We start from the raw sequence: 14573 nt of genomic DNA, 5'->3' as shown, positions 1-14573 counted from the left end.
GCTGTTGGGACCTTACATTGAGATTTTGCAGTATCAGGAGGTTCTAGGCGATGGTGGAGTCATGGTTTTCCTGACGCTTTCTTCTGAAGAGTTAGGGATTAGGACTCTTTGGTATAAGTGCTGGCTCAGGGACACTGGTGCAGACAACAGGGGTGGTTGTCCACAACTGTGGAGAGTGGCTTTAGGGCGTGGGAAAGTAGGCTTAGAGAAAGGGGCGGGGCTGCCTGTTGGGAGCTACAGGGGCTGTGGGGACAGCTTAGGCAGGACAAGGCAGGCTTGGCCTAGGGCTCACTTGATTTCCTTGTTGATGGCTTCCAATTGCTCCTGAAGCATGATGGCCAGCGTCTGCACATCAGCCTGCCCACTGGGAGACAGCAACTCAGCCCCGAACATGCCCTCAGCCTCCTCCTCATCCGAGCCGTCGAGCTCTCCAGGGAACGGGGGCGGGATGGACCCGGCAGGGGCAGACCGGTCCCAATCCTGTCCCTGTGGGTGGGGACTGAGGTTGGTACCTGGTTGCCCACACTCCTGACCCCACCTGTATCCCATGATGCTCTTCCAGGCTAGACCCTTCCTCTTTTTTTGCATTATGGAGGTGGAGCCATGGTGCCCAGCTTTCGATGGCTATATCCCCAGCTCCTCTCTTAGCAGGACTCTTCTTGGACTGAAGAGATAGCTCAATGGGCAAAAGCCCTCACACGTGAAGGTAGAAGGAGAGAGCGAAGCCCACTGAGCCGCCTCTGACACGCAGGGGTGTCCTGTGCCATGCACACCCCAATCATCAGTTCTTAGAGTCTCACTCTTTCATTTTACTAAGTGTTTCTTAATTTCATTGTACATATGTGAGTATTATGTATGCTTGTATGTATCTAGATGCGTCCGTCAGGTGCCTGCCTAGTTCCACAGAAGCCAGAAGCCAGCATGGGATGCCTAGAACTGAAGCTACAAGTGCCACTGCGTGCTGCTGGGAACTGAACTCCAGACTTCAGAAGAGAGCCAGGCACCCTTACCCACTAAGCCAGCTCTCCAGCTCTCCTTCTTTTTAAAATGTGTGCCTATGTAGAAACCGTAATTCCACATCCTCATCCACTGTCACATTATTCTCTTTGAACTATTTTTCCTTCTTCTTCTTCTTTTTTTTTTTTTTTTTTTTTTCCTGAGGCAGGGTTTCTCTGTGTAGCCCTGGCTGGCCTGGACTCTCTCTCTCTCTCTCTCTGCAGACCAGGCTGGCCTTGAACTCACAGAGATCTGCCTGTCTCTGCCTCCTGAGTGCCGGCATACTGTGTCCTACCTTCTTTTTTCTTTCTAATATGACTTATTTTCTGTGTGTGGGCAGTGGCTGTGCATGTGCCATGATGTGCACATAGAGGTCAGAGGACAACTTTTGGGAGTTAGTTCTGTCCTTCCACCATGTTGGGCCTGGCACTAAACTCAGGCCCTCAGGCTAATCTACAAATGTCTGGACGTTCAGAGGCTTCTCACGGGCCCCACGTTCTCACGTTCTCTCTTTCTTTCTTTCTTTCTTTCTTTCTTTCTTTCTTTCTTTCTTTCTTTCTCTCTCTCTCTCTCTCTCTCTCTTTCCCTGTTGTTTGTTTCAGATATGGTCTCTCTGTTGACCTGGCTGTCCTGGAGCTCACAGAGACACACCTGCCTGGGACTCCTGGATGCTGGGATTAAAGGCATTTGCCCACAGGCCCAGCCCACCTTAGTTTTTGAGACAGTCTCTCACTGAACCTGGAGCTCGCTATGAGAGCTGGCCAGCCGCAGGCCTCAAAGACCGTCCTGTGTGCACCCACCCGGAGCCCAGACAAGGTGCACACAGCACCGTGTCAGGCTTATTATATGCATGCCGAGAATCTGAAAACTCATTTGTTGGTGCTTACACAGCAAACATGCCACTGAAAGTGCTTTCTCCACGGCATGAGTCTCTTTCTTACTGGCTCCTAACTATCCCTGAGCTGTGTCCACACTCATGACTCCTAACCAGATTCTCTCCACCTGACCCCACCCACTCTGGGATTCTCCGCTCGTCCCCCTCTTCAACACTCACCGTGTAAGCCATAGGAGGAAGATAAGATGCGCAGGCAGGCGGATGGTGGAGGACAGGAGAGAACACAATGAGTCAGAGAGGCATGCCTTTCGTCCCAGAATCCTCCCTGAGCAGTGCACACCCAGCTGCCCTCCCCACCACAGCCCCTCTCAGTCTGGGCCCAGAGGTGGCTGCTGACCTTGGAAGACTCATCCTTGGCCCCTGACCAGCGGCCCCTCTTGCCTGCCCGGCCACTGCCAGCCCCATAAGGATCCAGAGGGGCACCAGAAGGTAAGGTTGGTGCTTGGGAGTAACGGAGCTCCAGGGCACTGCCAGGGAGGGACCTGTGATTGGCACAGGAAGGGTAGTCAAGGACCCAGGGGCCAGAAAGAGGATAGAAGTTAGGAGAAACAGGGACAGTTCTGCCTGGGCTGGGGGTGCCAATAATTGAACTCAGTGGGTTATTTTTAAAAGAAAATTTGGGCTGGGCAGTGGTAGTACATATCTTTAATCCCAGCACTTGGGAGGCAGAGGCAGGTGGATCTCTGTGAATTCAAGGCCAGCCTGCTCTATAGAGTGAGTTCCATGACAGCCAGGGCTACAAAGAGAAACCCTATCTCAAAAAAAAAAAAAAAAAAAAGTAAAAATAAAGAAGAAAAGAAATTAGGGCTGGGTGCCATGGCACCTGCCTGTAATCCCAGCACTTGGGGTGGCAGAGGCAGGTGGATCTCTGTGAGTTCGAGGCCAGCCTGGTCTACAAAGTAAGTCCAGGACAGCTATGGCTACACAAAGAAACACAGAAAGAAAGAAAGAAAGAAAGAAAGAAAGAAAGAAAGAAAGAAGGAAATTGGGATGAAATGTTTGAGGGAGACTGGGGTGTGGGAGTGGAGGTAATCAAGATACATGTATAAATTTGTCAAAGGGTAAATTAAAAAATACAAATTAGGTTTTTTGCTTTTTTTTTTTTTTTGATAGGGTTTCTCTATGTAGCCCTGGCTCTGTAGTCCAGGCTGGCCTAGACCTCACAGAGATCCACCTGCCTTCCAAGTGCTAGGATTAAAGGCATGTATCACCACTGCCTGACCAAAATATCTATATTTTTGTTTGCTTGTTTTCTTTTGGTTTTTCAAGACAGCCTTGGCTGTCCTGGAGATGTGCAGGAGTAGAAATCAGAATTTCCCAGTGAGGAGCCCGGGAGTGTGGCTCGGTGGTGGCATTCACAAGGCCCTGGGATTTGACCCCAGTACCCTAAACATTAAAAATAAGGGAATAGCAGTTGAGAATAAGGAGTGGAGACGAAGGGGTGAGCTTGACCGTAGGGGCTCCCCAGGAAGAGAAAGGACAGGCAGGCTTCGGTCACCTGGAGTAGGAGGAGGGTGGCCTCCCCCGAAGCTGGTCAATCTCCATCTGCATTCGCTCCATCTCAGCCAAGAGCTGCTCCTGTGAGAGGAGCGGAGGTATCGGTGAGACCCTGCTGCTGGGAGGAGCAGGCCCCTCAGTCACTTCCCCACCAGGTTCCAGGCCCTCACCTTGTTGAGCAGCAGCTCATCTTGAAGCTTCTTCATGTTAGCAATCTCCTCACTCAGTGAGTTCTGTGGGAACAGGGGTGAAATGAAAGGGTTAGGCCAGGCTGGAGGGGTTGTGGCCTCAAGAAATTCAGCTCTTGGAATGTTCAGCAAAATGGTGCCTTCAGTCAATCACAGAGCAGTTTGTGGGTAGGTGGGTCTCAAATGACAGATCTGAGGGGGATGTATGGTCTCTAGGAAGGCAGCTAGAGGCATCCCTGGTTGTCTAAGGCCTGGGGGGAGGGTGTGCACCTTCTCCTCCAGTGCCCCCATGCGCTCCTTGAGGTGAAGCTGTAATCGTTCGTTGGATTCACTCAGCAGCTTGTCCACCGTCTCTGACAGTCGTTTATTGTGGTCATCGTTCATCTTCTCCCTCTGCCGGGCCTGAGCAAAGCGAAACGGGGCAGAGACTGTCAGCTGGAGCCTTTGCAGATCATTGCCCTTGCTCTAAGTCACGCCCCTCACCTAAGCCCTACCTCTCTCTTCTTGATTCCCACCTAGCCTGATTTTTCATCTAAGCCACACCGCGGCCCTGCTCCTCAGTTAAGCCCCGCCCTTCATGTGTTTCACCCGACCCTGCTCCTCAGTTAAGCGACTGTGGCTCAGTTTAGCCCCTCCACAGGTGTCATCACTACGGCCGCCCCCCCAAGTATATTCCACTCAGTCATGTACTCAGCTAAGCCCAACCCCAGCTTGCAACCTCATCTAAGCCCCATTTACCAACCCCAGCTCCTTCATCTAAGCCTTATTCTCAGGCTTTCATCGGTAAGCCCCGCCACCACTTCCCTCCCTTGGCCCCCTCACCCGCTGCAGCTCCTGGTTCTTCTCTTCCAGCTGTGCCTCCAGCTGCCGGAGCCGTTCCTCAAAGTTCCCATGGCGTTCCTCAGCCTAGTGGACAGGACCGCGGATGGCTTGACTCCACCAAGATCGCCGCCCCTGCCCCTCTGGCCCCGCCCCTTGCCGGGCTCTCACCTTGTTGAGAGCGGCCACGCGCTGCGCCAGCTGGGCCTCTATCTCAGGCAAGGTCTCGGCCTTCTGCAGGGTCTGCTGCAGCTTCTGCTTGGCGTCATCCAACCACTCCGCCAGCTGACGGCTCTTCTCTTCACTCTGGGAAGGCAGAAGAGCCAAGGGGCTCAGTTACCCAGCCACAGCCTCCTGCCACGGCCTCCTGCTGGGTGCGCTCCCACCTGTCGGTACAGCGACTCTTTGCTGGCCAACTCGTTCTCCAGCTTGTCGTTGGCATCATGTAGAGACGTGGCCTCACGCTGGGCACTCAGGTAGCGCTTCTCAAGCGTGGTGATGCGTTCCTCCATATCTTCCCGCTGAGCCAGGGCCTGCAGACAGTGTAATGGAATGTGTGGACTACAACTCCCAGAAAGCTTTGTGGCAGCAGAGGCAAAAACAAAACAAAACAAACAAACAAACGAAAGAACAAAGAAGGCCCTCCAGGGTTTATGGAAAATAATCTCCTTGCCCCATTCTGTGTCATAACTGTTAAAGCAGTTCTGGCTTAGAGCCTCCCATAGAGATGACGGAGGGTCCAGGGCATGGTAGTGTCACATTCCTGCAATCCTAGCAAGTAGGAGGCTGAAGCAAGAGGACTTTGAGTTGGAGGCCAGCCAAGTCCAAGGCCTACCTGATAAACAAGCAAAAGACCAAAGACCTGCCCCTCATACAAACTCTTGCCCTCGCTTTCATCTAAGCCCACATGCCCAGCTAAACCCCGCCTCCACCTCACAGTTCATTGGCAGTCTCCACTCAAGCCACACTTTGATACCACTGTCTTAGAACCACAGAGTACTTGCTGGTGTCTCCTGGAAGGTTCATGCCTTTTCTCAAAGAGCCACCAGACTAGCCCATGCTTAGAAGCCCAGAAAAGACATGCCAGACTCGGATGGGGAGATAAGCCTGCCTGGGGCTGTTGTGAGAAGCCACCAGCCAGGCTAATGAAAAATAAAAAGTTCATTTTCTTATTCACTCTCTTTGAGCATCCAGACCAGCAGCGCCTAGTACTCAGGAGGCTGAGGCAGGAGGCTGTGATTCCACAGACAAACAGGGCAAGTTACCCAGTCTGAAAATAAAATAAAGCAGCTAAAGGGATATAGCTCAGTGGTAGAGCCACTGCCTAGAATCCTCCAGTGAGGGGCCAGGGGAGCGGCTCAGAAGTAAAGTGTCTGCCAGTGAGAAGCTAGGGCCAGGGCTCAGAGGTGGAGAGACCATGAGCCAAGAGTATGTGAAATCCTGGGTCCTATCACAATGGTAATGCAGGAACCAAGTGCTAAGGGCCACTCTGCCACACACAAGCACCCAGGCAGGCACTGTGCGTCCTGAGGAGGGAGTCCACAGAACTTGGGGACTGAGCCCACACCCTGCCATTCTTGACCTCTTGAAGCGTCGGGAGAAGGCTGGGGTGGGGTGGGGACAGAGAGCAGCTCTCCAGGGGCTCCGCCTCACCTCCTTGAGGTCGCGCTGCAGCTTGGAGTTAGCTTCCTCGGCCTTACCCAGCTCGCGGTGAGCAGCGCCCAGCTCCTCCTCCAGCTGGCTCATCTGGCGGCACAGCACTGCCAGGCGCTCCCGCAGCTGGCACACCTCCGCACGCTGCCGCTCCAGGGCTTCCTCCAGCTCTGCGGTGCGCCGGCTGGAGTCTCCAACAGGACCCAGACCGTTGGCCAGGGTCTGGAGAGAGAACAGGAGGAACAGAACCCAAGCGCAGAGCTGGGTTTGTCAGCCGTGAAGGGGAACCAGCGTCCAAAGAGGTCTGTCACCGAGGGTCACAGAAGGTAGCTAGGTGACCAGTAAGGTTCTTAGGGGATCAGATACCATCGGGTCAGGACAGACATTAAAGAGACCATCAGGGGATGATGAAATGGCTCAGCCACCAAGCCGGATGACTGAGTTCAGCCTCCAGGACTCACATTACGAAAGGGGGTAACAACTCCCTCAAGCTGCCCTATGACCCCCGTCTGCACATAAGCAACACCTCCTGCATCATCTATGCTCAGTTAAATGTGCATAATAGAAACTACTAAAAACTAGTAAAGTGCTCATTACAAAGCCAGAGAGTTCCTGGACACAGCGGTGTAGGCTCGTGCTTTCAGTGACCGGGAGGCTGAGGCAGGAGGCTCTTGAGTCGGAGGTCAACTTGAGCTATGGAGTGAGACCCAGACTCACAGATGTGGGCCGAGGGTGTGGCTCTGAGGTAAAGCCCCTGCCCAGAATTCCCTCGTGGAGGGCCGGAAGGACGGCTCAGTGGTGGAGCCCCTACCTAGAATTGCCTAGTAAGGGGTTGTTGGGATGTGCTCAGTGGCAGAGCAGTTATGAAGAACTCGAGGCCCTAATCCACATCCTGAGCGCAGTCAAACAATCAATCAGTCAATCGTGGTTGAGTGGAGGTCACAGGGGGACTTACGCCTCTCACCTGTCCATCCCCATCCTTGCCCTGCTCCTCCAGCCCTGACCGTCTTCTAGATAGCTGGTCTCGAAGGTTCAGAGTCTGAAAGAGTCAAAACAACAGAGCCCACTGAGCCCTCCTTAGGCGCCGTGGGTTTCTGTGGTCCAAGCCCATTGGCTCTCTTCCTTCGGACTACAACCAATCGGTTTCCTAGTCCTCCTCCAAGACAGGGCCCGCCCCTCCTCGGCCCAACCCCCTACCTCCTGATTGCTCAGCTCCAGCTCCTCCTCCAGCACTGCCACCCTCTCAAGCGCCATCCGCAGTCTTTCCCGAACCTGGGGAAGGGTGTGAGTTGAGATCAGACCACGTAGGCCCGGGTGCTGTAGGTCTGTCGCCCCAGCTGTTCCGGAGACTGAGGCAGAAGGACCCCAAACTCAAGGTCTGCCTAGGCTACAGACCCAGTCTGGGTCCCGCACCCCTGACCCAGAACACCCTGGGGAAGGTCCTAACCCAACAGAATGAGTGTGAAGCTCCAGCCAGGCATTAAACTGACTCTCCCCCATTATCCACTACTACGCCTTTATTTATTTATTTGGTTTTTCGAGACAGGGTTTCTCTGTGTAGCCTTGGCTGTCCTGGACTCGCTTTGTAGATCAGGCTGGCTTCGAACTCACAGAGATCCTTCTTCCTCTGCCTCTCCGAGTGCTGAGATTTACAGGCGTCTGCCACCGCGCCCGGGTTTGTGTTTTTATTTTTTAGACAAGGTCTGACAACATAGTCTTGTGTGGCCTGGACCTCTGTGTAGACCAGACAAGCCTCAAACTCATAAAGATCTACCAGCCTCTGCCTCCTGAGTGCTGGGACTAGATAGTTCATATTTCTTTTTATCAAGCCATGTTCCAACACATCATGGTAACACTTTCTTCCACATGAAATATCTCCGACAAATCATAGCCAGCTTTTCTGTTTGCCACTTAGCTCAGCTCAGCTCAACCGCGGGCTCTCTCCTTCATCCTCTAATTCTCCTACCTTCTCATCCAGGGCCTTGTGGTGCTCAAAGAGGGACTTTAGAGCCTTCAGCACCTCCACCTCAGAGGAGACCCCTCCAGGGGATTGGGCTTGGCGTTTCACCACAGTCATCCGCAAGGAACGCTCGTGCCTGGACACCAGGCACTCCAGGTGTTCCAGAAGGAGCTGGAAGGACAGGACACCGGGTCAAGAAAAAGAGGCGGCGGGGGGAGGGGGGTATGGGGTCAAGGAGAGGGATGACACATTGGGAGTACACAAGAAAGAAGAGCTGGGACCAAGCAGAGATAAGGAAAAAAGAGAGGGACAGTAGAGGTGGAGCTGAGGAAGGAATGGAGCAAAGAAGCAGAGAAAAAAGGACAGAAGCAAGGGAAGGACGGATACAGGAGCCTGGGAGCAAGCGAGAAGATGAAAAGCGGGATGCTGGGGAAAGGGGTGTAGGCCGGCACCGTCCTGTGCCCAGGCAGCTTAGGCCCCATTCCCAACGGTCCTCACCCGGGTGTTGTTACGCTCTGCCTTCAGCTCTGCGATCTCTTCCTCCCTCTCCAGAAGCTGTTCCCGACATAAGTTAAGCTCCTTCGTCAGAGCAGCAAACTCCTGTCCAGGCGTGGGTAGAGTCAGATGGCTGACTCAATTATTTTCCTTTTTTCTCTCTTGGAGAATTTGAAGGCTCTGACCCTCCTGGCGAGGCCCCGCCTCCTCCAGCCAATCAAATCCTGTTCAAATCTTGTCCCTTTAGGCAAACTTCGACCCTTTTGTTGCTCTAGACCTCCGGGTTCTTAATAGGCCACACCTCTTCTTGCTGCTCAGGCCCCGCCCTTCCATCTACGCCACACCCAGCTCTTCTGAAGCCTGCCCGCCAATGGTAAGCCAATTCCATACCCTTTCCTCACCCTCTTTTACAAACTATACCTTCTACAGGCCACGCCCTCCTAGGGTTTCTCTGTGTAGCCCTGGAACTCGCTCTGTAGACCATGCTGGCCTCGAACTTAAGAGATGCACCTGCCTCTGCCTCCCGAGTTAAAGGCACATGCCACCCCGGGCTTTCTTCCCAGGCGGTGCCTTCTGCTAAGCGTCACCTTCCCGGCTGCCCAGCCCCCTCCTCAGCGGGCTGAGTCTCCAACCTCTCAGGCCCCGCCCTTTTAAAAACAGTTCCCGCCTTTCCCAAGCTGACTTCTCTAGGCTCCGCCTCCCTCAAGCTCCGCCCCTCCACCAAGCCCTGCCCCTCTTGCCACTCAGGCCCGGCATTTGCTCAGCAAGTCCTACTTTTCAGGTCCCGCAGCTAACACCCACCCACCAGCAGCCAGCCAATCCCGCACTCTCTTCCGCCCATCTAGGCCCGCCTTCGCCCCTAGGCCCCGCCCCCTCAGGCCCCGCCCAACCTGAGGCAGAGCGATACTGAGTTGCCGCTGCAGGGAGTCCTTCTCGTGGCCGAGCTCGCGCAGTCGTAGCTGCGCCGTCGCCAGCCCGTCCTGCGCCTCTCTCAGCGTCTCCAGCAGGCGCTCGCGCTCCGTGAGCATCGTGACCATGAGGCGCTCCAGCTCGCCGCCCGCCTCGTCCGGGCCCAGCGCCGAGCCCCGCCGGCCATCCTCGCTGATGGTGGGCATCACCTCGCACATCATGGCGGCGGTGCCGGCCTGCGGGTACGCAGAGGGGGCTAACTAGCCTTGTCAGGACTCAGACATAGAACTGAGGCGCAGCCAGTGTGATACTCCCTGGGGCCCCAATCCAGGCGTTGCACAGGGTTGCAACTGAGGTTAGCCAAGCTGATCATGACATGGGGAAACTAAGGGACAGTCAAGTGTGTGTAGGGGGACTAAGTGCTGGCCTCCAGGAGCGGGAAACTGGGGCCTGTCCTTTGTAATCGTGGCACATAAGCTGGAAGTCATTGCTCTTAGATAAACAGCGGGGCTCCTCAGGTAAAAAAAGCCTTTGGCTCCATCAGGCACTAGCAGCAAACCAAAGCCTGGCCACTCAGGAACTGCAAAAGGCTGAGGGACCAGTCACTGGCTGAGTGGATTAAAACTATCCTTCACCTATTGCGGATCGGCTTTGAATTCTCAGCCCACTCCATAGGTGAAGAAACTGAGCCCCAAGCCAGAACCACGCCTTTAAAAGTCATGGGGCTTCTGATACTGAATTGGGTCACTAGGCTGTGATTTGCCCATCTCTATGATCTAAAGACCAACAGTCCACTTGAAAGAATAAGAGTAAAACCCATAGCAGGAGGGCTGGAGTTTGTAGCATATGCTTGGCACAAAATGAAGCTCTGGGCTGGATCCCATACAAATAAAAGAAAATATTCATTTATTAAGCCAGGCAAGGTGGTTCATGCCTGTAATTCCAGTACTTGGGAAGTGGAGACCAAAGGATCAGCCTCAGCTATTTTAGGGAATTCTGGGTCAGCATAGGTTACATTAGACCCTTTCCCAAAAAAAAAACAAAAAACAAAAAACGCAGAGATGAGTCATCTGCTCAGGTCACAGGAATCTAGTCCCTCCACAACCGTAGCCCCTACATATATAGGGTTCTGAGCCTCCAACAGCCTCTTTCCGGACCCCTGTTTACACCAGTTCTAGATCATCCTGCAAGACCCATAAATCTAAACCGTTGGGCCCTTCTCCAGGCTTACTCAGGATCTAGCAGTCCTGGGATGCTCCTCCAGCTACACCCTCCTGAGGTGTTAAACAAGAGTGTGGGAGGAGAAAGGGGCGGGATTTATAAGGCCAGAGGGCGGAACTTGGGTTCCCCTGGGCGGAGATGTAGGGAGGCTCTGTGAGCCTCTCCCTGGAACTCTTCAAGTCCAACAGGTCCATCTGGCCTGGCCGAAAGCAGGAGGGACTGTCACTCCTTTCCTTCTCCCCGAATCCAGGCAGTGGCCTAACCGGTTTGAGATTGGATACTTCCCAAGTCCACACAAATGAGAACTGTGGCCAAAGCCACTATGTCCTTGGGGTTCCTGTGAAACAAGAAGGGCTGGAAGATAGGATAGGACGCAGCGGGGCCCCTAAACCCCATTGTCTTTAAATGGTAGGTCTGGAACTACAGCTCCCAGAAACGGGGTTCAGGACAAAGTTGATAAGAGAGAAGGCCAGCTTTAGGCAAGACCCCAACGTGGAAGCTCAAACCCACAACGGGGTCAGAACATACTGCCTACTATGACTTAGACCACTGCAGACCTTCAGACTCACCGAGAAAGAGGATGGACAGTCAGTGTCGCCAAGATGCTACAGAGCACAGAAAAGACAAGAGCTTCCACACTGAGCATGTGACTGAGGGCAAGAGCTGCTTTTTTTGCTAACTAAAGGGCCCTATGCTACCACTGAGGTCTGGAAAATAAAACCAGCCCAAAGCCACTTCATAACAGAAAGAGGTGCCTGGGTCACCCCTGAACCCAAAACACAGAGGTGAGCAAAATGACACAGAGGGCACTCCTAATGCAGTACAGAGAATGACAGACACAAGACATACGTCGAACCCACAGCTGATCCCAGGAGAAGCAGGAGGATCACAAGTTCAAAACTAGCCTGATGAAACCCTGTTCCAAACACACACATGCCAGGAAGATGTTCCAAACACACACATGCTCAGGGGGCAAAGGTACTTGCTACCAAGACTGAATACCTGAGTTTGATTCTCTGGACCCTATGTGCTGTGTAAAGAGGAGAACCTGCTCCTGCAAGTTGTTCTTCGACCTCCACTGTGGCATGTGTGCACACACACAGGAAAACAAGGTGCATAAAATAACGGGGGGAGAAAGAGGGAGGGAGGGAGGGAGAGTTTCCAACTGCTGGAGGGTTTTGTTCAGGAAACAAAACATTTTGAAGCTAAAGACTCTAGAAGAGGCTAGAGTCTAGAACAGGCTTGGAATGCCAAGGCAACAGATGGAGAAGGAAGCCAATGATCCACCAGGGAGCAAGGCTGACTCCAAAGCCAAGGCCAGCGTAAGGAAAAGAAAGATGCTAGGGACAGGGACCTAGAACCTGAGGCTTGAAAAGATGAGCAGAACAAGATTGTGCAAGCTATGGGGGCTGGAGAGATGGCTCAGCAGTTAAGAGCACTAACTAGTCTTCCAGAGGACCTGGGTGCAACTCCCAGCACCCACATGGAAGCTCACTGCTGTCTGAAACTCCAGTTCCAGGGGATCTGGCACCCTCACAGATATACACATGCAGGCAAAATACTAATGCACATAAAATGAAATAAATAAATCATTTTCATAAAAGATCATGCAAGCTAGAGTTTCAAGGAATGCTAGAGCAATTAATTGAAAACAATATACTCTGCAAGTTATCCATGGTAAGAAGAAAATCTAGAACAATGGCAGACATGGTCAGAGCACAAAACACATCTAAAATAATGCAGGAGAGATTACTGTCTCACATGGGAGTGGGGTCTAGTGCTCGGAATTGACCCCTGGACTTCGTGCATGTGAGACTTGTGGAGCTACAACCCCAGCTCCGGCAGCTAGAAATGTAGGACGTCTGAGGAAAGGGCTGAGAGCAGAAACTGTGATAGGGATGTCATCTAGATATTTTAAAATCCCAAGAGAAGAAGAGGAGGAGGAAGGAAAAAAGCGTGCATGGCAGAGTGAGTTCTAATCCAGCCTGGGCTACATGGCAGAACACTGATGTTGGGAATGGGAGGAGGCAAGAAAACATGCCTAGGATTTAGCTTGCGGTAGAGAATGTGGATCTCGCCTTGGTGAAGGTGGAACAGATGCATCAGCTGGAAATGTTCTGCAACTCAGAGTCTTGAATGGAACACGAGAAGACTCATGTTAACTAGAAGCGCAGGAAGATGGCTGGCAGGTTCCAGATCATCTTGTGAACCCTGGCCACAGAACACACCTGGAGGAAGGGGTGACTGTTCGGAGTATGAGACATCAGGCATCACCATATGGGTCTCTAGAGGCAATGGGATGCCAGAAATATCAACTTTAGAGGAGAAGAGACTGGAAGTCTAGCACCTGAGGTAATAGGACAGAGGTTTGCTCAGGCCATGGAAGATGTGAAGTTGGCAGAATGATGAGACCACAAAGACCTGGAGATGGGAGTGGAGTGCAGAGCCAGGACTCTAAACCCAATTGGAGTCTGAATGTTTGACAGAAGTGTATGGCCGGGCAGGTGGTCCGATGGACAAGACTGTTGCCACAGTTGAGATTCTGGGTCCCGGAGATGTGTTTGTTCAGATGGGGGTTCCAAGATGGGAGTGAGACACCTCAATCTCTAAGGGGAAGGGAAGACAGAAGCCAAGGACCTGCATTCCAGATCTCTGAAAGGAAGTCATGGCGCCTGAGTCCCCAAGGCAGCAAGCAGGTGCTGGTGTACCAGGAGGCTGGGCATATTTGTCTGCTGGGGGTGGGGGCTGTTAAACTAGGTGCTAAGTGGAGGGGGTGGGCAAACGCTCAGAAACTGGATCCCCCGGGTGCCGAATAGGGTGATGGCGCTTAGTCAGGGACGGTAGCTGTATGGGCACCAACAGATTTTCAGGGCCAGGAGGCTTCATGCCGAGGTCTCTGAAGTGGCCTAGGCAGGAACAGTCAAAAGCTCTCAGTGAAGCCCCTAGAGTCCTGGAAAACTAGGGTGCCTAAACATGCGCCTGAGAACCCTACGGCTCAGCTGGGAGGGGGCGCCGGGGATCCCCAGGTCAAAGGCGCGGCGCGGGGAGGGATCCCCACGCCGCCTGCACCCCCTCCCTGGCGGCCGTGGCAGGAGATGGGGGAGGCGAGGCTACCGAGAAAGCTGACCATGGACAGCTCCGGCGCGGGCCTGTGTCCAGGGCGAGTCGGCCTGGACCGAGGGAACGTCGCCGGCTATTCCAGCCAGAAGGTGGGGGGCGCAAATGGGGGAACGATTTGGACGCAATGGGGGGATCCCCACAGCGGTGGCCAGTGTCTGGAGCTCTCAAGACCGGGCCCAGAGGAGGGATCTAGACTGAGGGGTCCCCTGGGCTGAGCCGAGGGATCCAGGCTTTTGGGCCCTGGAGGAGGCGCAAGGAGGCAGCCCGCCTGAGATTCTCGGGTTCGGCTGGGGACTCTGGGCTCCGGCAAGGGACACGCCTGGGTCTCTTGGGTTGGCTTCTGAAATCTGGACTCTGGGTTCTCTCGGGATGAAGATGGAAATGCAGGATTTTGGGCAAGCGAGTAGGCGAGGCTTGCCCAGGGGTCCCCGGGGTGGGCGCTGCCGGGCAAGATGGGCCAGGCTCTTACCTACCTGGTTCGCGGCGACTGCGGGAGAAGCTGGGCTGCAGGAGGGACGCGGGGAGGGGTAGGGGCACCGGGCGGGGCCCCTGGCGGCGGCCGGGGCCCGGATCTGGAGCTCTGGAGCCCTGTCTACGCCGCTAGCGCGGGCTCAGCGTCTCTCGCTCCGGCTCCGGCGCTGGGAACCCCCCTCCCCCTCACGGTCTCACAGCCTTCTTATTCCCTAAAATAGCCCCCTGCCCTTGGAATCGTACAGTCTCCCCCCGCGAGGCCGCAGTCGCCAGATCCAGGGGTGCCCACCAGCGCCCCCCCAAATCCCACCTTCTCCCCCCCAAAAAAATTCTCCTCCCTCCCCCTCCC

The 14573-nt window shown here is 54.0% G+C and overlaps 1 protein-coding gene across 2 annotated transcripts in view; it reads right to left on the bottom strand.

Annotated features, from left to right (window-relative positions):
* Ppfia3 (PTPRF interacting protein alpha 3) overlaps window positions 1-14539 on the bottom strand; it is a 26959-nt gene extending 12420 nt beyond the window's left edge. For both annotated transcript variants that reach the window (XM_021656635.2, XM_021656636.2), the window contains exons 1-15: window positions 14227-14539; window positions 9394-9648; window positions 8507-8608; window positions 8015-8179; window positions 7246-7320; window positions 7013-7087; window positions 6049-6270; window positions 4782-4928; window positions 4567-4701; window positions 4399-4482; window positions 3847-3978; window positions 3559-3621; window positions 3390-3469; window positions 2229-2373; window positions 293-480 (exon numbers count right to left, since the gene is read on the bottom strand). In XM_021656635.2, the coding sequence (XP_021512310.1) occupies window positions 293-480; window positions 2229-2373; window positions 3390-3469; window positions 3559-3621; window positions 3847-3978; window positions 4399-4482; window positions 4567-4701; window positions 4782-4928; window positions 6049-6270; window positions 7013-7087; window positions 7246-7320; window positions 8015-8179; window positions 8507-8608; window positions 9394-9633 (1853 nt within the window). In that variant the 5' untranslated portion in view covers window positions 9634-9648; window positions 14227-14539. The remainder of the gene's footprint in view (window positions 1-292; window positions 481-2228; window positions 2374-3389; window positions 3470-3558; window positions 3622-3846; window positions 3979-4398; window positions 4483-4566; window positions 4702-4781; window positions 4929-6048; window positions 6271-7012; window positions 7088-7245; window positions 7321-8014; window positions 8180-8506; window positions 8609-9393; window positions 9649-14226) is intronic.
* Between the last annotated feature and the right edge of the window lie 34 nt (window positions 14540-14573).

This window comes from Meriones unguiculatus, chromosome 1, assembly GCF_030254825.1.
Source record: "Meriones unguiculatus strain TT.TT164.6M chromosome 1, Bangor_MerUng_6.1, whole genome shotgun sequence".
Classification (NCBI taxonomy): domain Eukaryota; kingdom Metazoa; phylum Chordata; class Mammalia; order Rodentia; family Muridae; genus Meriones; species Meriones unguiculatus.
Note: the sequence above shows the minus strand (reverse complement) of the source record. Positions and strands in the feature narration are given on the sequence as shown.